This window comes from Taudactylus pleione, unplaced genomic scaffold (assembly GCF_031769625.1).
Source record: "Taudactylus pleione unplaced genomic scaffold, aTauple2 ptg000731l, whole genome shotgun sequence".
NCBI classification, from domain to species: Eukaryota; Metazoa; Chordata; class Amphibia; order Anura; family Myobatrachidae; genus Taudactylus; species Taudactylus pleione.
Window position 1 is genome coordinate 2,385,930 of NW_028285133.1, and position 25,307 is coordinate 2,411,236.

Sequence of the window (25,307 nt, forward strand, 5' to 3'; positions counted from 1 at the left end):
GATATAGAAGTCCTCTCTGAGGCTGACCTGACTGCATAGCTGATTTGCCGTTCTGTCTTATGTAGATATAGAAGTCCTCTCTGAGGCTGACCTGACTCCATAGATGATTTGCCGTTCTGTCTTATGTAGATATAAAAGTCCTCTCTGAGGCTGACCTGACTCCTATATCTACATAAGACAGAACGGCAAATCAGCTATGGAGTCCTCTCTGAGGCTGACCTGACTCCATAGATGATTGGTGTGTTTGCTTCTGCAGCTGGAGTGCCTGAAACTCATCGCCTCTCAGAAATTCACAGACAAGAGGATCGGTTACCTTGGTGCGATGCTTCTGTTGGATGAAAGACAAGATGTACATCTGCTGATGACCAACTGCATTAAGAAGTAGGAATTGCTTCTGCTGCAGTAATTTCATTGTGTAGATATCTGTTGTCTGGTGGAAAATTAAGTCCTGATGCTTTGTTTCGGCCAAACAAACCTCGCCCACTGCATACTTTCTGCATGCTTTCTTTTAGGTTCCACAGAAAGGTAAAACCATTTTCTGACCTTATTCTGACCTGTCCTATTAATTTGGATTCCCCTCCGTTAAAGATTTTAGGCGGAATTAAATCAGACTGTTCTTGTAAAAGCAGAACATGTGGGAGCGCTAAGTTTGGGACTTAATCATAGTTTAATATGCTTTTATCACACATGCTGAAGCCAGACAGTTACGGGTGTTACAGTTACGGGTGTGCCGGTGTGAGGGTGGGTTAGTGTGGGTGTAGTATAGGTGGGAGTAGGGTAGGTGTGAGGGTGTGCCATTATGGGGGTAGTATAGGTTTGAGTAGGGTAGGTGTGAGGGTGCACTAGTGTGGGGGTAGTATAGGTGAGAGCAGGGTAGGTATGAGCGTGCATTACTGTGGGGGTAGTATAGGTGGGAGCAGGGTAGGTGTGAGGGTTTACCATTATGTGAGTAGTATAGGTGGAAGTAGGGTAGATGTGAGTGTGTACCAGTGTGGGGGTAGTTTAGGTGGGGCAAGGGTAGATGTGACTGTGTACCACTGTGGCTAGTATTGGGGGGGAGTAGGGCAGATGTGAGGGTGTACCGTTAGGAGATAGGACACATTTTAGTTCTAAATGTCCAATCTTTTTGTTTTTGGACCCTGTAACTAGAGCAGACCTTGATTGAAGTACACATATTGTAACTAAGGAAATGATCATGGTAAAAACATTTCCTCCTGCCTGAATTCCTCTTGTAAGTACTTAAAGTGCAACCAAGAAGAAATATGTCCCGGTTTGGTCTGATTATAACACAAAACCCTCTGGTCATCAAGTCATTCGTGTTTCTCTGCCCCCTGAGCAGTTTATAGGTTCAGCTTAATGATTGGTGCATTGATGCCGCCGAGTCTGTGTAACCTCTTCATCTCTCTCTCAGTGATCTGAACCATAGCACTCAGTATGTGCAGGGCCTAGCTCTCTGTACACTGGGCTGCATGGGATCCTCCGAGATGTGCAGAGATCTGGCAGGAGAGGTGGAGAAACTCCTTAAAACATCTAATTCCTACCTGCGGAAGAAGGTAAGCCAATTCTGTTTATTAGCAGGCACTGAAATAAGAATGTGTTATGTAATGTACATGTAGGCAAGTCAAAATGACCAGAATGTAAGAATGACCATAGTATGCCAGCCAACCCTGTGCCTCCTTAGCATATGCTTATGCCAGATTTTGCCACATACACAATTGGGCAGTCATGTGCCTTCTGTAATGAACCAGCCTGTGCCACTCGTGCTAGCCCTGTATCTCGCATACTAAGCACCCCAATTCTCAACCTACGTAGACTCCCACTGGCTGCGGCGCTCTTCCGTCTTGGCTTGTACTTAGATGATTCATCATTGAAGATTGCACTAGCCCTATGGCAGGTGCAATTTCACTGTCTGGCCATGGTCTCCTATGTCAGTGCCAGTGCGTCTCTAGTCGCTGTCTGCAACATGCCCGCACCTGGCCTGCCACCTTCCTGTCACCTCCCAGGAACTCGCACTGAAAATCAATCTCTGCGTGCACTCTGGATCTGTGTCTAAGGGGTAAATTTACTAAAGTGAGAGTTTTTAAAAGTGGAGATGTTGCCCATAGCAACCAATCAGATTCTAGCTATTGTCTTCTAGAAGGTGCTAGTTAAATATTAAGTAGAATCTGGTTGCTGTGGACAACATCTCCACTTCTAAAAACTCTCTTTAGTAAATTTACCCCTAAGAGTAGTAATCATCGGGACACATGTGCAGATTGAAAACATCGGCCACGTGCATCAGATAACTGCCTGCACCTCTTAATCAGGCCCATTATATGGTGCACAGGTAGGTATATTTATTTTATCATTAAGTGTTTATATAGCGCGTACAATAGGGCCTGATTCAGAGAGAGACTGAATTGCAGAGCGCACACAAGGAGCCGTGCAATTCCGTCCATCTGAATGCATTAACAATCACCATTGCAACCGATAGTCATGATGGTTGCTCCTTTGGTCAGGCTGTGGGAGCTGAAGCTTCCCGCAGCCTGACCGGGTTCTGGTCACTTCAGAGGCCAGGAATCTATCCGCTGATACAGACCCTGGTCTTGTCCCTCCCAGAAAATGGGTGTCACACCCCCCCAGTTCCGGGAACGGTGACCGTCCACGCCGCCACTTTGCCCCCCAAACGCTGTAGCATGTCAATGCTGCAGCTTGGGGGATGGTGGGGGGGGTCTACGAGTGTAATTGTAGGACCCGTTCTGCACACGCGCAGAACCCTAACCATCGGAGATGTACTTTCACCATTGAATGAACTCACATCTTTGAATCAGGCCCATATTCCGCAGTGCAGAGGCTATTTGACCAATCTCATGAGCCCCTGCCCCTGTGGAGCTGACTATCTATATTACATGCCACATGCGCTCACACTAGGTTTAATGTTTGTCAGGAGCTAATTAACTTACCGGTATATTTTTTGTTTGTGGGAAGAAACCTGGAAACCCATACAGGCACAGGTAGAATAGGCAAACTTTAGGGTCGTGGTGAGAAGAACATAGCTGGTGTACATGTATGGGAGCACAGCATGGTGACCGTATAATACATTAAGAACACTCACTGCTCTAACAGAAAACAAAACATTCACAATTTAGAATGCTTAATCTGTGGTCACAGGCATTCCAGTAATGTGCCCATAAGAGTCTATCAGCCTGTGCATGTCAGCATACACTGTACCAGCTCTGTGCATATGCTCTGGCCATTTCTAAAGGTGCCTACTTACTAGACGATATGGGCGATTTTGACGCAATGGAAAGACATATCGTTCAAAATCGTCTAGTGTGTATGCACTGTCGTCTGGTGCGCGCTCCCGTGGGGTCGTCAGTCACAATGTCAGGTTGGCCTGCTTGTAGGGCCGACCAGACGATGCAGCTGACTACCTCATGCAGTGGGCAGTGGCAGGGGCCGACCTATCCGGCGGTCGCACACTAGGGCGTCTAGTGTGTGTGGGCTGCCCGATATGTCGGCGGGGGGTCGTGGGTTGCATCGCTGGATACACACATCATCTAGTGCGTACCCAGCATAAGTCGCACCCGTGAGTGGGCTTGATCCATCCCTGGCCTATGAACCGCTGCACTACGGATAATGAATGATGTCGTTATCTTTCAGCATGTTCTTTAATGATGTACAGTTGTCATTTTTTTTTCCCAATGGTGTATTCTTTCTCTGTGGCTGTAGTATTGGCTGCCAACTCTGTAAGGTTTTGCTTACACAAAATGTAATCTTTTAATGATTTAGTGAAGATCATATTGTTCCAATAGGCAATTAGTAATGTAACAAGTCTTCGCAGCAGGTCTAATATTTATTCTTTTAAATAGATTTTTTTTTGTTGAAGCGGTTTCTGTTTGTGGTTACAGGCCGCACTGTGTGCTGTTCACGTCATCAGAAAGGTCCCAGAACTGATGGAAATGTTTTTACCTGCTACAAAAAACCTGCTGAACGAGAAAAACCACGGTACGTGTGCGTGTTCCAGACTCCTGCTCGTTGCCATCTTTAGGGCTAGGTTCTGACTTGAATGAATGTGTATAACATTATTGTGTCTGTCATACAGGAGTGCTGCACACCTCCGTAGTGCTCCTGACAGAGATGTGTGAGCGGAGCCCAGACATGCTGACGCATTTTAGGAAGGTAGGGATTACATTGCTACCACTGGTCTTGCTCCTTCCTGTCTTGCTCCACTCTTGATGAACTGTGGAAGGTTTGGTGTTTTACGTCAGTGTATACAGCCCTTATGCTTTATTCCGGTAACCTAAGGCCTGGTTCCTTCTGTCACATGTTCTGCTTCATCAAATATGCAGCTTAATCAGGGTAAACCTGTTGCGTGTCCATCGAACTGTACATTGGTTTAACTCTGTGCTCCCAGACAGTGTTTTTAACAAGAATATGGCAAGTCTATTCTACGCCCTGAACGTATGAAAAACGCTGGAGACCCCACCAGGAGATCAGTCCACCGTCATACAGATTTGTGGTTAGCCTTATAGAGCAAAGATCCTGTATCACATTTTCATGCAGCAGATCATGTGGATATATTGACCAGTGTTCTGCAGCCGGATTGCATGATAGGATCTCATGTGGCCCCATTGTGCGCACAGTTTGGTTTAAATAAGCCGTTATTGCTCCAAAATCGGCTCCTATGGCAAACGGTGCAATTAATGTTGATCTGGTGTAATTGACTGCTTGCATTAATTCGAGACTTAATTTGGTCATTGTTTATTCAGCTCCTTTATGTACAGTTATTTTGCACTGGTGTCTGTGATGTCTCTTGGCAACTTGTATGCGACCCAGCTTGGGTTTCCTCTTAGCATTAATATTCACTTTGTGTATTGAGAATGCAGGTTCCTCTAAATACGTAATATTCAGCAGATCATACTGCAGCTTGCTATAAAGTAACCATCTCCCCTGAATGCAGTCAGAAATACAAATAATGTATTATTAATAACATAAAGGCTCTCGGGCAATATTGCAGTTATAAGTGTTGTGGGTGTTAGGAGTGCTCTGTGTCTGTACAATATGTTGGGGGGGGTAGCTCCGAGATCTGTATATGATTACATGCGAGAGCAGCACAGAGCGCAGCCCACCTTCTGTTCAGTCTTCCTAACGCCTGCTTCCTGTCTTTTGCTCTCTGTCTGCTTGGGATCCTGCTGAATGTTAGAATGAGAAGGTAAGAATTATCCTTTATCTTATTAATTACATTTTCTCATTTTCTGTCTTTTTTTTTAAAATGAAAAAAAAACAAAACTTCCCAAACACTTTATTCATTTTAAGTCCGCTCTGCTATTGTACTTTGTAAATCTTTGTATTCAACACAAAACTAGCCAGTGGGTTCTATCTCCCAGCAGTAATTAATACTTGCATTATGTAATTTCTCTTTCATCCACTTTGGGGGGGACACTGCTCACCTTAGAACGTACTCTAGCTCCTCCCCTCTTATCCTCTCCACCAATAGGTGCTCAGTTTTGTTTTTGGTGCACCATGCAGTAGGGCACTTTTTTTTTTTTTTTTCTGCTCAGACAGCGTTTCCTCCACCGCAATGACTTCTGGGGTGTCCCCTGTCTTCTAAAGGATCATATACAGGACTGGCGAGCCAATGACTGTGTAAAGGGTGTGATCTGCGCCGGCAGAAGGCTTGGCGACGATGCATCGACAGAAACCCCATTACCAGTTCTGAGTTCTGCTTTTCACTTTGGCCTGCAACTCCTAACGTATTCAAAAGGAACAGTCATACCCTATGGATGGCCTACTGATGTGGATGAGCTGTCAGTCTCTTCCCTGACAGTGTTATCCATAGAAGTACATGGTTGGGTTATTCATTCTCAGGCTTCCATTTCATGAAACTGTTGTGTAGATGGTCCCTGAGATTGCAGAGTGATCGTTCCCTAGACAAGTTAGGCTACCTCAAGCTCACATTAGAGCTCAACACCCTGCCATAAGCTGAGCTTCGTCTAGTGGCGCAGTACCATTCATACTAAATCTGACAATGCCACAGCTGTGGTATATACTGACCACCAAGATGGACTAGGGGCAGTGAAGGGAGTACCCAGGGAAACTTTGCTGGGCGGACTGCTATGTCTAGAATATCTTGGGCCAATTTACTAAGCTGGTATGCCTTCATTCCTCCGTCCTGAGGTCTTCTGCACTGCTGTTGACCTAGTATTCATTCTAGCACCCTGCAACTGTCACAACACGTGCCGTTCCTCTACTGCCTGGGGTGCAGCTCTCTGCTCTGGTGCTTCTAGCTGATGCAACAAACTTCTGAGATTACAGACCAGAGTGTACTAGAAGCACCAGAACAGAGAGCGACACCCCAGACAGGAAAGAGGAACTGCACGGGTTCTGACGGGTGCAGGGTGGTTGAATGAACACTGACCTGGTGGCCATTTGTATTACTAGTGGTATTTCTATATTGGAAGAGACAATTGCATAGCTAATGGCATGTATGTGTATTGGATGTCCTTATCTGCAGTTCACTATGTGTGGTTTTTGTGCACCATTCCTGTGCTGCAGCCCACGTGCCGTCCATGGTTCATCTGAAGACTGGTTTTCCTACTCTGTGACAAGTGTTTGTTTGTTTCTCATTGTCCTAGACATTCTATCCTTGCCTGGATGTGGCAAGAATTTCATGGTCCAAGTGGATTGATAATATACCTTCTGTGAGGCAGGTAGAGGATTACCAGACAGGGACAAGTGTAATTGCGGCTATGAACCTTCTCGGCTTATTATCCCGTTCCAGATAACATTCTAGCCCACTCTGTCAGATAGGCAAGTGCCTCCTTGGCAGTGCAGTGTGGCGCCTCAGTTGGGCACTTGGTCCTCACTCCTTACTTACCTGCACTTAGTTTTGTGTGCAGCACTGCCTGAGCTTGTCCTCTCCTAGGGGCGTCTTTTGTATGTTCTCAAAAGTGGATGAAAGAGGAATTTTTGTACATTTAGAGCCTAGTCCAGCACCAGCACCCTCTATACCACCAAAGTGTCCCCCAAATCCATTGAGTGAAATGGATTTAACAATAAGTACAAAAATCTCTTTAGAGTCCTGATATTTGTAAATGTGTTCTCCTAGATTTTGTTTTTGTGGCAGCATTTTCCCTGTGATTGGTGGGAGAGTGTTATAGCACAATGACATTTTGGATGGAATTAACCTTTTAATAACATTTAATTTAACATTGTGTCTTGGGTGGCGTTAGATTAGCTGAAATAAGATACAACATTTAGAATAACTGTGCTGTGCAGATCTGGCAGGTCCCACCAATGCATCTGTTCCAAACAGGAGGTCCTCTGGGCCTGATTCAGACCCGGATGCTAAGATGCGCTCTCACGCAGCCAAAAGGGGCCGGGTATGCAAATGCCGCGATCGCACTGTCTGGTGGAAGGACGCCCTCTATGACTTAGAGCGACGGCAGAGCGAACGCACGCTGTATAAAGACACCCACTTTTCTCTCTTAACACACATCATATCCAGGAAGTGTGTGAATAATCGGAACAATCGAGAGCCATTGGAGCTGCACGCAGCGCTTGTGGTAGGCCCTACCCGACCACAGGCACTGCGATCACTGCAGGCTGAAATACAACCAAGTGACGTGTACAATGACGCATCTTTGCTAATTATGCACACCCCTAAAATACCGTTTAGATGCCCAGACATGCTTGCATTCGCACATCCACTCCCCTGTCCACAAGCACCTTCCCCCTGTTACCACCCACAAACGGCACTGTCACTCAAATTAGCGTCCAGTCTGTGTACTACGAGCGCAGTGAGTTCCTCGCGCATGCGCATATTGATGCATGCGCAAACGTGCAATTATCGGCCATTGCGTTTGTTCGCGGCTTAGCGTCCGGGCCTGAATCAGGCCCTCTGTTCCCCCAAGTGGCCATGTTTGGAGTTATCACAGCACCTCCTCTGTGAACTTAATTAAGTGAATGATGTATTCCTAGGTGAGAAACTTTGATAACCTAATCAAAAAAGACTGTCCTATTGTGACTATGGGGACCTTTGGGGGGACCTGTCACTACTTGTAAGCACTGCTAAGGAAACCCTCTTATTTTAGTGCTACCAAGTCCACCCAAAACAACATCTTTACTTGTGGATGGATTTAGCACCTAATATCAGAGTACAGTCATTCCAAGCTATTGACCCTGCGATCTGTCTCCATAGCTTGTACCTCAGCTGGTTCGTATACTGAAAAACCTAATCATGTCCGGATATTCTCCAGAGCATGATGTTTCAGGGATCAGTGACCCTTTCCTCCAGGTCAGTGTGGACTCCGAGTGCTTCCTTTAGTGGATGGATTTGACCGGCTGGTTAGTTAGCTCGTCTGACTATTCTGCTTACAGGTCCGGATACTGAGGCTTCTTCGGATCCTTGGCAGAAATGATGACGACTCAAGTGAAGCTATGAATGATATCTTGGCACAGGTGAGGAGAAACAAGTCCGTGTTGGAAACCTAATGTGATAACTTCAGTAGTAAGCCCCTTGTAATAGTGCTCCCAGTAGTAAGCCCCCTCTAATAATACCACCTCTAATAATGCCCCCAGTAGTAAGCCCCCTCTAATAGTGCCCCCCAGTAGTAAGCCCCTTGTAATAGTGCCCCGAACAGTAAGCCCTCTTTAATAGCGCCCCCAGTAGTAAGCCCCTTCTAATAATGCCCCCAGTAGTAAGCCCTCTGTAATAGTGCCCCCTCTAATAATGCCCCAGTAGTAAGCCCTCTGTAATAGTGCACCCAGTAGTAAGCCCCTTCTAATAATGCCCCCAGTAGTAAGCCCTCTGTAATAGTGCCCCCTCTAATAGTGCCCCCAGTAGTAAGCCCCTTCTAATAATGCCCCCAGTAGTAAGCCCTCTGTAATAGTGCCCCCAGTAGTAAGCCCTCTGTAATAGTGCCCCCTCTAATAGTGCCCCCAGTAGTAAGCCCCTTCTAATAATGCCCCCAGTAGTAAGCCCTCTGTAATAGTGCCCCCTCTAATAGTGCCCCCAGTAGTAAGCCCCTTCTAATAATGCCCCCAGTAGCAAGCCCTCTGTAATAGTGCCCCCAGTAGTAAGCACCCTCTAAAAATGCCCCCAGTAGTAAGCCCCCTCTAATAGTGCCCCCCAGTGGTAAGCCCCTTCTAATAGTGCCCCCCAGTGGTAAGCCCCTTCTAATAGTGCCCCCAGTAGTAAGCCCCTTCTAATAATGCCCCCAGTAGTAAGCCCTCTGTAATAGTGCACCCAGTAGTAAGCCCCTTCTAATAATGCCCCCAGTAGTAAGCCCCCTCTAATAGTGCCCCCAGTAGTAAGCCCCCTCTAATAGTGCCCCCAGTAGTAAGCCCCTTCTAATAATGCCCCCAGTAGTAAGCCCTCTGTAATAGTGCCCCCAGTAGTAAGCACCCTCTAAAAATGCCCCCAGTAGTAAGCCCCCTCTAATAGTGCCCCCCAGTGGTAAGCCCCCTCTAATAATGCCCCCAGTAGTAAGCCCTCTGTAATAGTGCCCCCAGTAGTAAGCACCCTCTAATAGTGCCCCCAGTAGTAAGCACCCTCTAATAGTGCCCCCAGTAGTAAGCACCCTCTAATAGTGCCCCCCAGTAGTAAGCCCCCCTGTAATAATGCCCCCAGTAGTAAGCCCTCTGTAATAGTGCCCCCAGTAGTAAGCCCTCTGTAATAGTGCCCCCAGTAGTAAGCCCTCTGTAATAGTGCCCCCAGTAGTAAGCCCTCTGTAATAGTGCCCCCAGTAGTAAGCCCCCTCTAATAGTGCCCCCAGTAGTAAGCCCCCTCTAATAGTGCCCCCAGTAGTAAGCCCCCTCTAATAGTGCCCCCAGTAGTAAGCCCCCTCTAATAGTGCCCCCAGTAGTAAGCCCCCTCTAATAGTGCCCCCAGTAGTAAGCCCCTTGCAATAGTACCCTAGTACTAAGCCCACACACACACACACACACACACACACACACACACACACACACACACACACACACACACCTACACACCTACACACCTACACACATACACACACAAAACAATACTTAGCTTAGGCCAGGATCCTGCATCCGCTGCCATCTGTCACTCTTCGGAACTATGGGAGAAACGTCTCTCCCATAGTGCCCGTGGGGGGAGCAGGACGCTAGAGCCCAGGAGTGAGCTCCGGCTGCCGCCGCTCCTCGTTACTGTGGCAGAGACATCATGACTAAGTGTATACAGAGTCGTGTCCAGGAACTAGAACCTGAAGTGTTGGGACTGTTTTTTGTGAATTTGAAATTGGTGTATTCCACTCTATAAGGTACACCTCCATTCACATAAAGGATTTGGTGAAGGTTACCTTTATATAACAATATTGCACTAGGAGGCGCCCTCTCTCCACCTTTTTGTTTTATTTATATATATATGTATATATGTGTACAGGTTGAGTCTCCCGAATCCAAATATTCCGAAATCCGGAATAATTTTGGTATGACTGAGATAATGACATTTTTGATGGTTCAATGTACACAAACTTTGCCTACGGCGCAAGTTATTAAAAATATTGTATAAAATGACCTTCAGACTTTGTGTATAAGGTGTATATGAAACCTAAATTTCATGTGTGTACACAAACTTTGCTTGAGCCACAAAATAATTATAGTTAGTTATTGTATAAAATGACCTGCAGGCTGTGTGTATAAGGTGCATATAACACACAAATACATTCTGTGTGTATATTGGGGTCCCATTCCCAAGATATTTCATTATGATATGCAATTATTCCAAAATACTGAATTATTCTGTTATTCAAAATACCCCTGGTCCCAAGCATTTTGGATATGGGAGACTCAACCTGTATATCTAATGCACCCAGTATATAGTTAAAAACACATCTTATAAATGTTAGCGCCGGGTGTCTCTTTATTTTTTTACATTTTTTTGACGAAAATGTGACTGGGCCGCACCAGGAGACCACTCCAAGTTCCGTTTACAGACTCTGTCGCACACAGATATCCGAGTGTCACACATCAGATTAATCCGCACAGTCTGCTGGTGCGCTCTAGTTGCATCGCATCGCGACTTAGATCCTTTTTCGGCAAAAATAAGACACCAGACGCTAGCAGTCTCGTGGAACCTGGCGGCTCCCTCATTCTTATACAATGATGTGTGCAAGAAATAAATCCAAGAGTAGCCACCAAGCCCTTTGACTTTAAATAAGAACTAAAATGTGTATGTGTAGGGTTTGTGTATTAAGTGTGTGTGTGTGGCTATTACAAGCTCACAGAACAGGGCGGCTGAATGCTGAAGTGCGTAGCTTGTAAGAATAGTCTTCCCTCGGTTGCAACACTCACTACCACGTATCAAGCTAGCCCCTGCAAGAAACATCTGTACAAGATTGGCTCATCCGGACCACCATAGTTATCATGGCCAAGCGTCCGCACAATAGCCTCATATCTCCGTGGTCAATGCCAAATGTCTTTTGGAGTGGTGTAAAGCAAGCCACCATTGGTCTCTGAACCAATGTATTCCCTGGGGTGACGAATCCTGTTTTTCCGTCAGGACACTTATAATTATTAGGACGCTTGCATGTTATAATTACTATTATTGTTATTACACTATTTTGGTATTTCTTGTTTTTATGATTCTGGATTAACCAGCATCACAGTGAGCAGAAATTTGAAGAGCACAACGCTTAAAAAAAAAAAAAAAAAAATAAAATCAATATTCAATAATTTGATTCAGTTTTAAAAGCGTCACTTTTAAAAAACGTTTTCGGGGAAGCAGCACTCTGGAGCGCTGTTAGTGATGTCACGTTACAATATTGTCTGTTACTATGTGCAAGGAGCTGTCAGGCTGGAAATGATGCCTTTGTGTGGTGTAAGCTAGACCAGGCTGTTTGTGTGGCCAGGCTTATAGGCTGCAGTGTATAGAGGAGGAGCAGTGACTTGTGACCTGATAGAGAATTTATGCTTTGGATCCTGTTATTTTGATTTATGTGCGTGTCTAGTGAACTGAAGCGGGTAAATTGTATAGATGATAAAATAATAGTATACCCATTCCACTTTTGTCCTATGTATCGATATAACGTATGATTTAGTGATGCCCAGCAGTGTGACTGACTGATCGCACGTACCAGTTTGATTATATTATATTACTTTATTTTTCAGGTTGCAACAAACACGGAGACCAGCAAGAATGTTGGCAACGCCATCTTGTATGAAACGGTTTTAACGATTATGGACATAAAATCAGAGAGTGGCCTGCGGGTGTGTATCAGAGCCCCAGTAACCTCCTGCTCTGCTCTTCCTCCGGGCCTTGGTTCCCAATAGCGGGCTGACTTATTTACTGTTTCCTCTGCACTGCTCTGTCCCCTCCTGCATGGTTTCCTCTTACTCAGCATCACTCTCTCCCAGCTGGCCCTACAAATGCGGCCTCTCCTCGCTTTCTATACCGCTGCATATGAATGACAGGCAATATTCATCTTGGGTTACTTTTTGTGCGATATATACTCGTTGTAATTGTCTAGCCTAATAGATCAGTGTGGTGGTGTTTTGTTATTCACCATTTTACATGGCTTGTACATGACACGTATGTGTGTGTGTGTGTGTGTGTGTGTGTGTATATTCTATATGTGTGTGTGTGGATCTCTCCTGCCAGTCCAATTTATGTTTGGTAAGCTCCCAGTACAGCATCTTGGAGCTGTGGAATGGTCTGTGGCCTGGTGGCAGGAGCTGTGTGTCTGTGGCAGGGTGGCTGTAGGAGGGGAAGGTGTCGGAGATGTGGATCTGGGTGTCTGTGAGGGTTTGTGGCACAGTGGTGTAGGGGGAATGGGGTAGCGTGGGGCTGGGTGCCTGTGGGGGTGTGTGGCATGGGTATGTGTGTGTATGTGGCCTGGCGGCAGGGGTGTTTGTGGCAGGAGTGTGTCTGGCTTGGTAGGTGTGTTTGTGTGTGTGTCGGTGGCCTGGTACCTATGAGGTGTGCACGTGTTTAGCTGGATACACACTAAACTATGTGTACCCAGCGTGATGTTGCTAGCGATTGGTGTCCGCATCAGACTGCATACACACTTGTCAATGCCGGCAGCGATGGAACAACGGCGGGGCCATGCTGCATTTGGCAGCATGGCCCCCGCTAATGATGTCGCCCGGATGATGTCGCTGACACGCGGATGCTGGACACACTGAACAATAGGAACGATTTGTCGTTGTGATGCGTCGGAATTGGCCAAATCAGTCATAAAATTGTCTAGTGTGTACCCAGCATATCTGTGGTTGTGTGGGTGTTTTCGTGGCCTTGTGGCTAGGGTGTCTCTGTAGCCCTGGGGGGGGGGGGGGGCGGTCTGGGCCCTGGTGGATGTGGGGTGTATGTGTCCTTTCTGCGGCCTGGTAGCGTGGGGTGTCTGTGTGTGCATAGAGGCTGTGGAGCGGGGTGTTTCTGTAGTGTGGTGGTTGGGGGGGGGGGGGGGGGTTCTGTGGCCTGGTTGTTGTGGGGTGTATATGTTTCTGTGTTCTGTGGTGGCCTGGTAGCTGTGTGTGGGGTGTTTCCATGGCCTGGTCGCTGTGGTGGGGTTGTATTTTTCTGCAGCCTAGTGGCTGTGGAGAGGGGTGTTTCTGTGGCATGGTGGTTGGGGGAGGGGGTTCTGTGGCATGGTGGTTGGGGGAGAGGGTTTTTGGTTTGGGGAGAGGGTTCTGTGGCCTGGTGGTTGGGGGGGTGTTTGTGTTTCTGTGACCTGGAGGCTGTGGGCTCTGTGTGTTTCTTTAGCCTGGTGAATGTGGGCTGTTTGTGTGTTTCTGTGGCCTGGGGACTGTGGGCCTGATTCAGAGCCGGACGCTATTTGCGGACGGTCGTTCTGAAAAAGGGGCCGGATATTTAAATTAAGCGCTCGCTCTTTGCGGTCTGTTGACGCCTCTATGTCTGAACGAGCGAACGAAACATGCGCTCGCTATTTTGAAAAAACGCCCACTGGCCGCTCGCATCCTACGTCATCTCCGCTATTTATTAGATTAATCGAGTACATCGAAAGGCGTATGAACTGCTCTCTATTCTTGTGGTAGCATTTTCCTACCGCAATCATGCGAGCAGTTCAGGCTAAAAGACAACCCATGCGCAGATGTGCGAACATCGCTCGGAACGAACGAGCGGCCGCTTACGAGCGGCTCTGGTGACTGTGGGATGTGTGTGTGTATATATCACTGGTGTGGTGGCAGAGGAGGTAGCCTGGCATTATTAAATACAACTCATAATTGTGTTGATGCTAAACACAAAAAAACATAATAGTAATTACCTAATAATCAAGCAAATTCTCAACTCTGGGTGTAACAATAAATGAAGTAATAGGATTGTTGAATGATAAGTGATCTACATGTGACCCTGTGTCTGTCTCTGGTATCTCTGTGCTGACACTGTCACTTCCTCCCCTCATATCTTCCCATCCTTATCAACAGGTTCTAGCCATCAATATCCTGGGACGTTTCTTATTAAATAATGACAAGAATATTCGGTAAGTGCTGTCTGAATAGTGTGATAGATGATGACCACCTTATGGCTCTCCGTATTCTTACAGTATTAATGTCTGTTAATTGCAGGTATGTTGCTTTGACGTCACTACTTAAAACCGTGCAGACCGACCACAATGCGGTACAGAGACACCGCAGCACCATTGTGGACTGTCTGAAGGATTTGGATGTATCTATTAAGAGGTAAGAATCTCCCATATACGGTGTCATTAACCAATAACAACCAGCTGATGTATCTAGGCCAGGCGTGAGTGACCTATGACTTTCCAGCTTGTTGAGAAACTATTATTATGGTGGGGCATGCTGGGACCTGTAGTTCCACAGTAGCTGAAGGCCCACAGGTCGCATAGCCATAGCGAGACTTAGGTTCTCTGTTTAATGATTGATTTTAGTTTAGTACATTCTATTACAGAGGGTTGTCAAGCCTTCACATTACTTTCACTTTTTGGCTTGAACGTGCCCTTATACAATGTTTACTGCATTGCCTCACCCTTACATTATATACAATTATATCACAGCGTAATGTAGAAAGCCCCATTAATGTCTCCAGTTCACACAGAGGTTATTCTTCCTTTCATGGAAGGTAATGGCTGTAGAGGTCAGATTGGCGCTCTAACGCGAAGAGAAGCCTGGGATTGTTGGATGATGATTATTGAGTGATCCATCGACTGAATCATTGTGTTGATAAGCAATAACCTGACCACATCCCATCCTCTGCATCGTGCGTGCAGCTGCGTATTGTCCATGGAGAGGCCTCTGACACCATGTCCGTTTAACCCTGTGCATTCTAGGCGAGCTATGGAACTCAGCTTCGCGCTGGTGAATGGGAACAACATCCGTGGTATGATGAAGGAGCTGCTCTATTTCCTGGATTCGTGCGAACCAGAATTCAAAGCAGACTGCTCTTCAGGCGTCTTCCTAGCAGCAGAAAAGTAAGTCACTGCTGGGCCACGTCCCCATCGGCCCCACAGGCCTCCTTCCTTACCACTCTCTGCACAACTCATTGCCTATTATTTCCTTTGTGACAGGTACGCCCCTTCTAAGCGGTGGCACATAGACACAATAATGAGGGTCCTCACTACAGTAAGTAACTGACCAGTCATAATCCGTTGCTTCATATTCTCATTTGGTTCAGTCTCCTTTGAATCCGTATCGCTCCGATGAGAATAATCAACTTGTGTTTCAGACAATTGCAAGTGACCAGAGTTTATTGTCTAGACTACTAATGATTTCCAGAACCTATTGGGGTAAAGGAACTGTCCTGTAGGAAACTGGTTTTGTCCATTGCAACCAATCAGACGCCGGCTTACATTTTATAAACTACTAAAAAAATGACCATTTGAACCTGGCTGTTGTGGGTGACGCCTCCTTCCCTACAGTCACCTGCAGGACATTAAGTGTCCAACTTCCACTTTAAGATATATTTATTTTTTTTAAACATTTTACTGAAAGATTGTCATGCAGTATAAATGGTCTAGAGCAGGAGTATTCAATTTGCGGTCCTCCAGCTGCTGTGGGACTGCACATCCCAGCATGCCCTGCTACAGTTTTGCTATCAGAGCATGCTAAACCTGTGGCAGGGCATGCTGGGATGTGTAGTTCCACAGCAGCTTGAGGGCCTCATGTTGAATACCCCTGGTCTAGAGTCTTTTTAAAAACAGAGTGTTCTTTTCATTTTATTAAGCATTTTAGTTGGTCACAGCACCCGGTGTGGACTCCTGAGAATTAGGTCCTGTGTCCTCTCACTTTTTGCTTCTGTGAATCCTTCTTGTATTCTTCCTTACCCTTCTTATTGTCCTTTATAGGCTGGAAGCTATGTACGGGACGACGCAGTCCCTAATCTTATCCAGCTGATCACAAATAGCGCAGAGATGCATGAATATACTGTACAGAAACTCTACAAGGCTATTCTGGATGACATCTCCCAGGTAATGTGCACAATACTGCCCCTTTATGAATAGGTGTGTTCAGTATGTGTATACTAGGTGCTGCCAGTAACACGGTAATTCACCATCTGATCAGGTAAGTCATGAAAATTCATGACATAATGACTTATCAAAATATTATTTCTACCAGAGGGTCTGTAACATAGCAGTTTCTGAAGGTCGCAAACAACTGAATGTCTGCCCAGGCACCCTTGATGTTAAAGCCGTCCATGCGAAATATAGAAACAAAAGCAGTTTGGTGCCCTGATCCCCTGCCATATAGGAAATACTCGCCTGCCTCCACCCCTTATATGTTCAGACATATTGCTGGTACACACCGGCTGACGGGCACAAGATATATTGGCCAATATATCTGCCAGTGTATACCCAGCTTTGCACACAATGGCTTTTATGTGCTGCTCTTTTTTTTCTTTAAACGGAAATAATGAACTTTTCACTTTTTTTCTTAAGAAAACTTGCTAAGTCGGCATCGCCGGAAAATTTATTTAGCTTTTATTTATGAACCGTTATTTATATAGCTCACACAAATACACTAGGGTAAAGAAATTTTTAGCCAGAAGCCAATTAACGTACCAGTATGTTTTTGGCTTGTGGGAGGAAACCGGAGCACCCGGAGGAAACCCATACAAACTCCAACAGCGCTGCCCCAATAAACTTATAACTTTGCTGTACTATAGTTTGTCACAGAATGTTGGTGCTTGTAGTTCCACAACAACTGGACAGTCGCAGGTTTCCCTACCTTTTCATCTATATCAGACTAGTTTTCTTTACAACTAGTAAGAAAACAAATTAACTTTTTACCTGTTAATACAACTAGGTGGAAACATTGGGCAGCATTACTTGTTGACTTGTATTTAACGCATGTAGTTCCTAGTGTGGCCACACAGTGGTGCTACTTTCAAACCATTTTCATATGTGACCAAACTGTTCACTGTGCTGTGTATTATTACTGCAGCAACCTCTGGTCCAGGTGGCGTCTTGGTGTATAGGAGAGTATGGAGACCTGCTGGTATCAGGCCATTGCGAAGAGGAGGAGCCTATACAGGTACAACGCGTTCCTTTTGTCAGATGAAAGGTTTTGGATTTTGGGGAAATGTTTTTAATGAGGCTTGTATCTTAGGTGACAGAAGATGAGGTTCTGGATATTCTAGAGAGTATTCTGATCTCGAACATTTCCACCTCAGTTACACGAGGCTTCGCCCTGACGGCCATCATGAAAAACTCCACTAGGTTCAGCAGCACTGTCAAGTAAGTACTTACCCTTAACCTGGGAGTGCTGGGAAGAATAATTTATATGCCCCAAGTCCTAGGGGCCGTCTTCTAGCTCCTTTCAAACAAACTCTAACTAAAAAACAAAAACCTTTTTTGTGCCTTGCAGCCGCATCAAGAAGGTGGTTTCCATCTATGGCAGCAGCATTGACGTTGAGCTGCAGCAAAGGGCTGTGGAATATAATGCTTTGTTCAAGAAGTACGACCACATGAGGTGAGATGGCAGCTGGGGCGGAACTGCAGCTTGTGCCCGTCACAGCCCTGGAGACCGTTCTCACCACTTGTGCTTTATAGGTCCGCACTTCTGGAGAGAATGCCCATAATGGAAAAGACCATCACGAACGGACCAACAGACTTAGCTCAAACTAATGGGGAGACAGAACCCGGAATAATAGATACCAAACCAATTTCATCCGCTCAGCAGCCGGCCAGCCAGGTAACCGCTGGTTCCTAACTCTAATGCCGTCTACCTTACTCTATATCCTAGTTGGTGTATCCTTTGTGCATACAGAAGAAGCAGCCGCTCTCTAAAGGGCACATCCAATTCACTTGTTACATTATGATATTGCTCTGGTATCAGTCACACAGGACCTCATTCAGAGTCGGTCGTAGCGGCCGCACGGTCGTACGCCACCGATGTTCGCTAAACTGCGCATGTGTAAAGTTCGCAATGCGCGTGCGCAAACTAGCTGCTACGATCAGAAATTTCTCTCTCCTTGAACACAGCCAGGTCGGTAGTTTGAGTGACAGATTGAGGCGTTTGTGGGTGGTAACAGGGGAAGGTGCTTGAAAACGGGGGAGTGGAGATCCGAATGCAGGCGTGCCTCATTATGCGAACGGCGTTTAATGGGAGTGCATAATTAACAAAGTAGTGTCATGGCCACGTGACATGGGAGGTTTGTACACTGACATGATCGTAGAGCCTTAGGTATGGTCAACCTTAAGCTCTACGACCAGTTCCCGATGGTCTCGATTAATCCTTATATGCCCGGAGATGACGTGTAATGCGTACGAGAAGGGGGCGTATTTTTTTGTCTTCCGGCCGCTTCCTCCCCTTGGTCGGCCAACTACCGATCCGATCTTAGGGACGCAACATGCGAGTGCATCATTTGCATATCCGGCCACTTTTCCCGTATGACCGTGCGGCCGCAACAACCGACTCTAAATGAGGTCCACAGTCCCTAGCTAGTAGTTACTGTGCGCTATGAGGGTGTGATTCAGCAGAGGACGCAGATGTGTGCCTGCACACAGATTCCCAATAGCACATGCGCAGGACCCATTTTGCGTGATCTCAGCACGCAGACTATCGGAGATTGACAGTCTGCTGTTGTATGTGGGCGGGGTGGGGGCGGCGACAGCCTCCGTTCCCCAAAAGGGAGGAGTGTCGCTGCCGTCAGGGCAGAGGGGAGAGGTCAGGATCTCCGTCAGACAAGAGAATTCCTGGTCTCTTTGTTGCATCTGCGGCGGCTGGCTTGCGTGGTCACTCAGTCGGCCGATGGGATCCCGCCTCCTGCTGCATTACCATAATAGTGCTATTGCAGCGGCTACCATGTTAGCAGATAGCACTGGCGTCCTCTACTGAATAACCCCCTAATACCGGTGTGAAGGTCACAATTTAATCAGCCAAAACAACATAGCCTAAGAGATGAACAGGTGGTGACAACATGCTTCTTGCTGCCGAGTCACCCAGACTCATGAAGTTTTATTTTTGGAGTAGAATACATCTGCTTTCCGTTTCTCTTTCCCCCTTACAGGCCAATGATTTATTAGATTTGCTAGGAGGAAATGATATTTCGCTGGTTATACCTACTGCGCCTCTTCCTAAGCAGTCCTCTGTGGGAGGAGAACTGCTAGATCTACTGGGCGACCTGAACCTTGGAGGTCAGTGCCTGTCTTTAAAAATCAGTGTACCCCAATGCTGTTTGTTTGCACTGTTGCCTTGTGCTCTGTGGGGTGTAGATTCTTCTGTGACAGGTGTTTGAAATAAAATAAAAAAATCACAACTGTTGTAGAAAACGGCTGAGGACAGACCAGCTGCAGGAGAAATGTCATTTTAAAATGGTTTTACATATTTTTTTTCCCATTTGTAAATGTCCTGGTCTTGCTGCAACATGGACCTTTTGCTTATGTTGTGTGACTGACATAGAGCAGAGTACTATGATGCCTGGCTGTTACGGCCTCCGCTGGCACACAGGGCTTAACTAGTTACTAGGTAGTGGTAGTGAGTCTATCAATAAAACACATTGATGGGGGCTTCTATCAGAGACAATACTATACAACAAAAATGTAATATGGTGGGAGAACTTCAATATTTGGTTGACAGTAGTTTTAATAAAGATAGAAATGAATCTCTGTTCTGGTTTAATGACCTAATGACACATATTTTGCCTGGACAGCTTTGCATGTGTTTTCTGTATACCATAAAGTGCCTTCGTCAGTCTGCTGTGCCGCAACTTTTTGCTCTGAAGGCCACTAACGTCACCTAAGAGACCAAGGGGTCTATTTACTAAGCAGTGTTAGGAGACAGAGTGATAAGGTGCCGGCCAATCAGCTCCTAACTGCCATCTCACAGGCTGTGTTTGAAAAATGACAGTTGGGAGCTGATTGGCTGGCACCTTATCACTTTCTTATCACATTTCACTCTCCTAACACTGCTTAGTAAATAGACCCCAAAATTACTGTTTTATAAATAGCTAGAGAAATTCTGTTTACTTTTGGCTATAGTACTTGGCTGTTATTGTATTAGATGGTACAGAGCGTCGTACTGTTTAGTGTTACTGACTGTGATCCTGGAGAGTTTCTGTACTAATTCACCTCCACTTTGTGCCAATAGCTCCTCCTGCACCAGTCCCTCAGATGCCGACACCACAGCTCTTGCTGGACGGACTATCCGTGCAGCCTCTCTTCAACGATATTTCAGGTCAGTCTCCCCCTCTGGAAAGCTTAATTGGGCTGGAGAGCGGAGCCTGTCTGAACCATTTACTTTGTGTCTCTCCAGGTATTCCTCCCATCACCGCGTACAACAAGAACGGCCTGAAAATAGACTTTAGCTTCGAGAGATCCAGCACAAATGCCAGTGTGACTGTGATTACAACTCAGGCGTTCAACAGCACAGACAGCGAGATGACGGACTACGTGTTCCAGGCGGCAGTACCAAAGGTATCGTCTGCTGAAACGGCAGCACAGGAACAGTGGCCCCATTTGCGATCTCTGCGTTCTAGGGCTTCTGGCCAGAAACCATCATTTATTGGTTTTATTTTTTGTCTTAGACGTTCCAGCTGCAGCTCCTGTCCCCGAGCAGTAACGTCCTTCCGGCGTTTAATGCTGGAAGCGTCACACAGGTCATTAAAGTACTTAACCCTCAGAAGGTAAGTACAGTTACACACCAGCTTTACTATTGGTCCTGTGACTTTTTCTGCTTTAACCACCTTACTATTCATTTACACTTCCTCCCTGTGTGTTTTCTTTCACTGCAGCAACAGCTGCGCATGCGGATCAAGCTGACCTATAATCACAAGGGCTCCGCCATGCAGGACCTTGCCGAAGTGAGCAACTTCCCCCCTCAGTCCTGGCAATAAAGACGTTGCTGAGTCTACACTCGCACCCCCCCAACCCAAGATGAAGGAACTCTGGTCTTGAGCCTCTGCCCTCGGATTGCCAATGATTGCACTTTTGGGCCTCGGGGTAGGAGAAGAGGTTGAGGGGACATTCTGCAAATGAGTGAAACAACGAATGCAAGGCAAGGACGCTGCCCTCGGCTCAGGAGGGAGCAGCTGGGCCTCCTTCCCTTACCATTCCCGCCGGGAATTAGTTGATTTTTCCCTAAACGGATCTCATGGGATTTTTTTGGTTCTTATCCTACCCCCATATCCCTCTGTACATTCCTGCAGACCGGTTTCCACTCACACCTCCGCCACCTGCCCTCAGGCTCCTTTCATACTCTCTTTGGAATGGAGAGATCTACTTGTTTTTAGAATACTGGTAATATCCTGGGTCTAGGGATGAATGCTGCTGCTCTTTATTTGAAGGCACTTTTCTGTGGATTTAAACTTGTCCTGTCCACTGTGCCCAAAAGTGCAGCCTCACTCTCTAAAGTAAGTTCCTGCGTGTGCCCCTTGGCACCTGGTAGTAGTTTCCGATGTACTACCGTTGTACTATTGCAATGAGCTGTGTCCAGGTTACAGTGCCTCCCACAGACCTATTGTATGGTATAGGGAATAGGAGAAAGATTGCTCTTGAAGAGCAAGTATCCTGGAATTCTTGTCCTACTTGGATAGTATGGTAGATATGGCATTAATGGTACTGAAACGGTGACTTTCAGTAGTTAGTTCGCACAGATCGGAAGAAGGTGCCTACAGTATCCGATGCCCTTTTCCAGTTAGTTGCAGCTGCTAATTTCTTAAGCTTTTATAGGTCTCCGATGCCTGCAGCGGAAGTGCTAGAGCAGCTTCATGTCCCAAATGAAATTATTCTGTAAATAATGAGGGACCTGGTGCTGCAGCTGCCATCTCCAGCTTCGTGGGTAGGGTTGCCGTTTTGGGAATGACCTGCCTTCTCCCTGTGCTGCCAGCCCTCCAATGAATTGTAACCTGCAGGCCTTTAGATGGACATTTTTATTGGTTTCACTGGTTAAGGAGAAAATGAAACAAGCTTGGATAATCCATTAAGAACAAACAGGCGGCACTGCGGATGCAGGGAAGGAGGCAAGAGCCGATACGCTGTTTTCCCCTCCAGGTGTGGCGCCTGGGCAGGCGTTTTAGTTGTCACATGTTGGTACTCTTGTTTTTATTTTTGAGCCACTCTGCTGACCCTGTAAAGTCCTTTTTTTCTTTTTTTTTTTTTTTTCTTTTCGCTGTTCCAGTAAGTTACAATCTTCTTAATACCCCCCCCTGGTGGCCTCATCAAAAGGAACATCCAGATTCAGTCTGTGAGTGGGGTGGATAATGAACTGCTAATTATCGCAGACTTATTTTTGAGATGTAAAAGCAAACTTGTAAAAATAAGTCATTGGGGAGAATAAAGGGTGTATACATTTTCATGGGTTACTTAGACTGCTGTGTATTATCGTCTTTTGGTTGAAACAAATTATGAAAAGTGACTAATAAAGAATAAAAAAAAAATATATATAAATCTCTTGACTTTTTAAATGTAGTATATTGCGAATTCTCCATTTTGTGTAGTGAATATTTGTTTCCGCAGTGTTTATTTTTGAAAATTACTTTTAATGTACCCCTTAATTGAGTTGTATGTATAATATAGAAACTTTTTTGTGGGACGTTAATAAAATGATGTTACACAATATAGGGCCTATTTCAGAGATGCACACAAACCAGATAGTTTACGTACATCTCAGATGTTTTTGGGTCTGCGATGTTGCTCGCAGTGCCTCAAACGCCCAGCATGATTGACTTGTTGCTGACATTTGGGTTCCTTAAAACAGGGGTTTGTCCTGTTTTCTGGGCATGCTGAAACCAGTGGTGCAATTGGCTATCCTGAGTCACCTGAGGGTAACTCATATGGCCGATGTTCACATGTTGCAGATCTGTCTTTAGGCCGACAGGCTAACAGTTTTATAAACTGAACAATAACTTGTTTGAACTGCATACAAAAATGCCATTAGTGGAACATTTCACTTATTTGCAAAGTTTGTCACCAGTTATTTATATAGGGCACACACATTGCACAGAATATTTTGTCATTCACATTAGTCACTGCCTCAATGGCGCGTACAATCTATATTCCCTACTACATGTACACATACATACACACACACACACACACACACGTTAGGGTTAGTTTTTTTTCGGAGCCATTTAGCCTACCAGTATATTTTTAGTGTGGGAAGAAACCGGAGTACCCAGAAGAAACCCACGCAAGCATGGGGAGAACATACAAACTCTACACACGGCCATGGTGGGAATCGAAGCCATGACCTCAGTGCTGTAAGGCAGTAATGCTAACCATTACACCATCCGTGCTGCCCATAAACATGGATGCATACCCTAACTTATCAATTCTTACGTGCCCCATTACGTACTATTTCGTCCTCTCCCGCCACGTGAGGGTTTGATGTAATAGTGCTATCTCAGTAAATTGGTTAAAACCTTACAAGTTGGTATATATAGTATGAAGTGTTTACAGCAGATTTGATCCCCTCCAGCTCTTGTGAAGTTGTTAGTGCTAAGAGCATGCTGGGATTTGTAGTTCCAAGGCAGCCAGACAATACACTCGTGAATTTTGCAGAATTCAGTGCAGATATCGCACAACAGGTGCTTTATAGCCTGGGACAATAAAATGGGTGGTAATGGATGAAGATTTATAATCTATTTAAGAATTTATACTTGCAAATAGACTGGTAATTTGCACGGCCTTTGTGGCATCATACAAATTGGTGCTATTGTGCACATATACACTGAAGTACCAAAAATCATGGGATAGGGGACTAGTATCTTGTAGGACCCCCCTCTAGCCCGGTGAGGTGCAGCATCTCCACGTGGCATGGATTCCACAAGTGGAAGGAAGACCTCTGGAGAGATTTTGACCCATGCCGTCTGGTTAGCTTCCCGCAGCTCCCTGATATTTGTAGATGCAGGATCTTGGGCAAACGTGGTGGCCACACGGTTCGATGGAACTTTCCAGAATGCTCTTTGAACCAATTCTGGACAACTTGGGACCAATGACACGGTGCATTATCCTGCATGGAATATTCTATTGTTGCTAGGGTACATTAAGTCCATGAATTGCCGCAAATGATCATCATGCAATGTAGCAGTTACCGGTCAACGACATGTTCTGGCTGGCCCAACCCATGCCCCGTGAACCCTACCATCAGCCCGATACAACTGGAACCGTGTCTGAACGGGCCATGCTACATGTTGCCAGTCCAACTAGTGATGCCACGAGCCCAGATGAGGCGCTGTGTCCGAAGCCGTAGACTTTACAGGAGCACTCTGGTGGTGGTTCTGCTCCCATATCCCATAGAGGCTAAAGAATGCTGCACTGACCTGTTGGATATGCATCTGGTACCTCCTGCATTGAATATGGATGTGATTTGAGCCAGTGTTGCTTGTGTGTTACCACAGAAAATTCTCGGCAGACACTGCTGGTCACTATTATTAAGCACCCGTGGTTGGTCACTGCGCTGTTCACAGTAGGTACCTTCCATGAGGTATTCCCGGTACACAAGTGAATGTCTACACAACTTTGGAAATGCAATGTCCCACCCATCATGCCCCGTTCGAACTCAGATAATTCACGTCACCTTGCCATGAGCAGCCTATCCGGTGTTCTACCTGACACACGAGATGTCACATTACAACTGATGCAGGTCTGGGCATTTCCAAGACCTCAGCACGGTGACGCCACCTACCATTACCTTTACATACTGCTATACCATGACTTTTGGCACTTCAGTGTACATCTGATGTGTCCTGCAAGTTTTTAGTTTTGACAATATGTCATGCAATGTCTCAGTTTGAGTCTTGCTGGGGTAATATAGAATATAAAGTGTAAGGAGCATAGTTTTTGTTTGCATATAATTTTGGCCATTTAAAGTAAAGGCGAATGATGAACATTTTTACGAAATGTTTTTATTTTTATAAGTACATAGCGAAATCAAAAACTATT

General features: G+C 45.9%; 1 protein-coding gene and 1 non-coding gene across 2 annotated transcripts in view; both read left to right on the forward strand.

Annotated features, from left to right (window-relative positions):
- Window positions 1–22,812, forward strand: part of AP1G1 (adaptor related protein complex 1 subunit gamma 1) — a 44,475-nt gene extending 21,663 nt beyond the window's left edge. Inside the window, exons 3-23 of the mRNA XM_088457017.1 lie at window positions 257–381; window positions 1,412–1,553; window positions 3,891–3,987; window positions 4,085–4,161; window positions 8,183–8,278; window positions 8,362–8,442; window positions 12,118–12,216; window positions 14,395–14,450; window positions 14,536–14,649; window positions 15,258–15,398; window positions 15,495–15,549; window positions 16,272–16,394; window positions 17,368–17,457; window positions 17,533–17,660; window positions 17,791–17,895; window positions 17,976–18,117; window positions 19,436–19,562; window positions 20,515–20,601; window positions 20,680–20,840; window positions 20,951–21,049; window positions 21,158–22,812. Of these exons, the coding sequence (XP_088313143.1) occupies window positions 257–381; window positions 1,412–1,553; window positions 3,891–3,987; window positions 4,085–4,161; window positions 8,183–8,278; window positions 8,362–8,442; window positions 12,118–12,216; window positions 14,395–14,450; window positions 14,536–14,649; window positions 15,258–15,398; window positions 15,495–15,549; window positions 16,272–16,394; window positions 17,368–17,457; window positions 17,533–17,660; window positions 17,791–17,895; window positions 17,976–18,117; window positions 19,436–19,562; window positions 20,515–20,601; window positions 20,680–20,840; window positions 20,951–21,049; window positions 21,158–21,259 (2,247 nt within the window). The 3' untranslated portion in view covers window positions 21,260–22,812. The remainder of the gene's footprint in view (window positions 1–256; window positions 382–1,411; window positions 1,554–3,890; window positions 3,988–4,084; window positions 4,162–8,182; window positions 8,279–8,361; window positions 8,443–12,117; window positions 12,217–14,394; window positions 14,451–14,535; window positions 14,650–15,257; window positions 15,399–15,494; window positions 15,550–16,271; window positions 16,395–17,367; window positions 17,458–17,532; window positions 17,661–17,790; window positions 17,896–17,975; window positions 18,118–19,435; window positions 19,563–20,514; window positions 20,602–20,679; window positions 20,841–20,950; window positions 21,050–21,157) is intronic.
- On the forward strand, window positions 15,097–15,176 carry LOC148477255 (small nucleolar RNA SNORD71). The gene has a single exon (XR_015872528.1). It is a non-coding gene; the product is annotated as a small nucleolar RNA SNORD71 (small nucleolar RNA).
- Window positions 22,813–25,307: the final 2,495 nt, after the last annotated feature.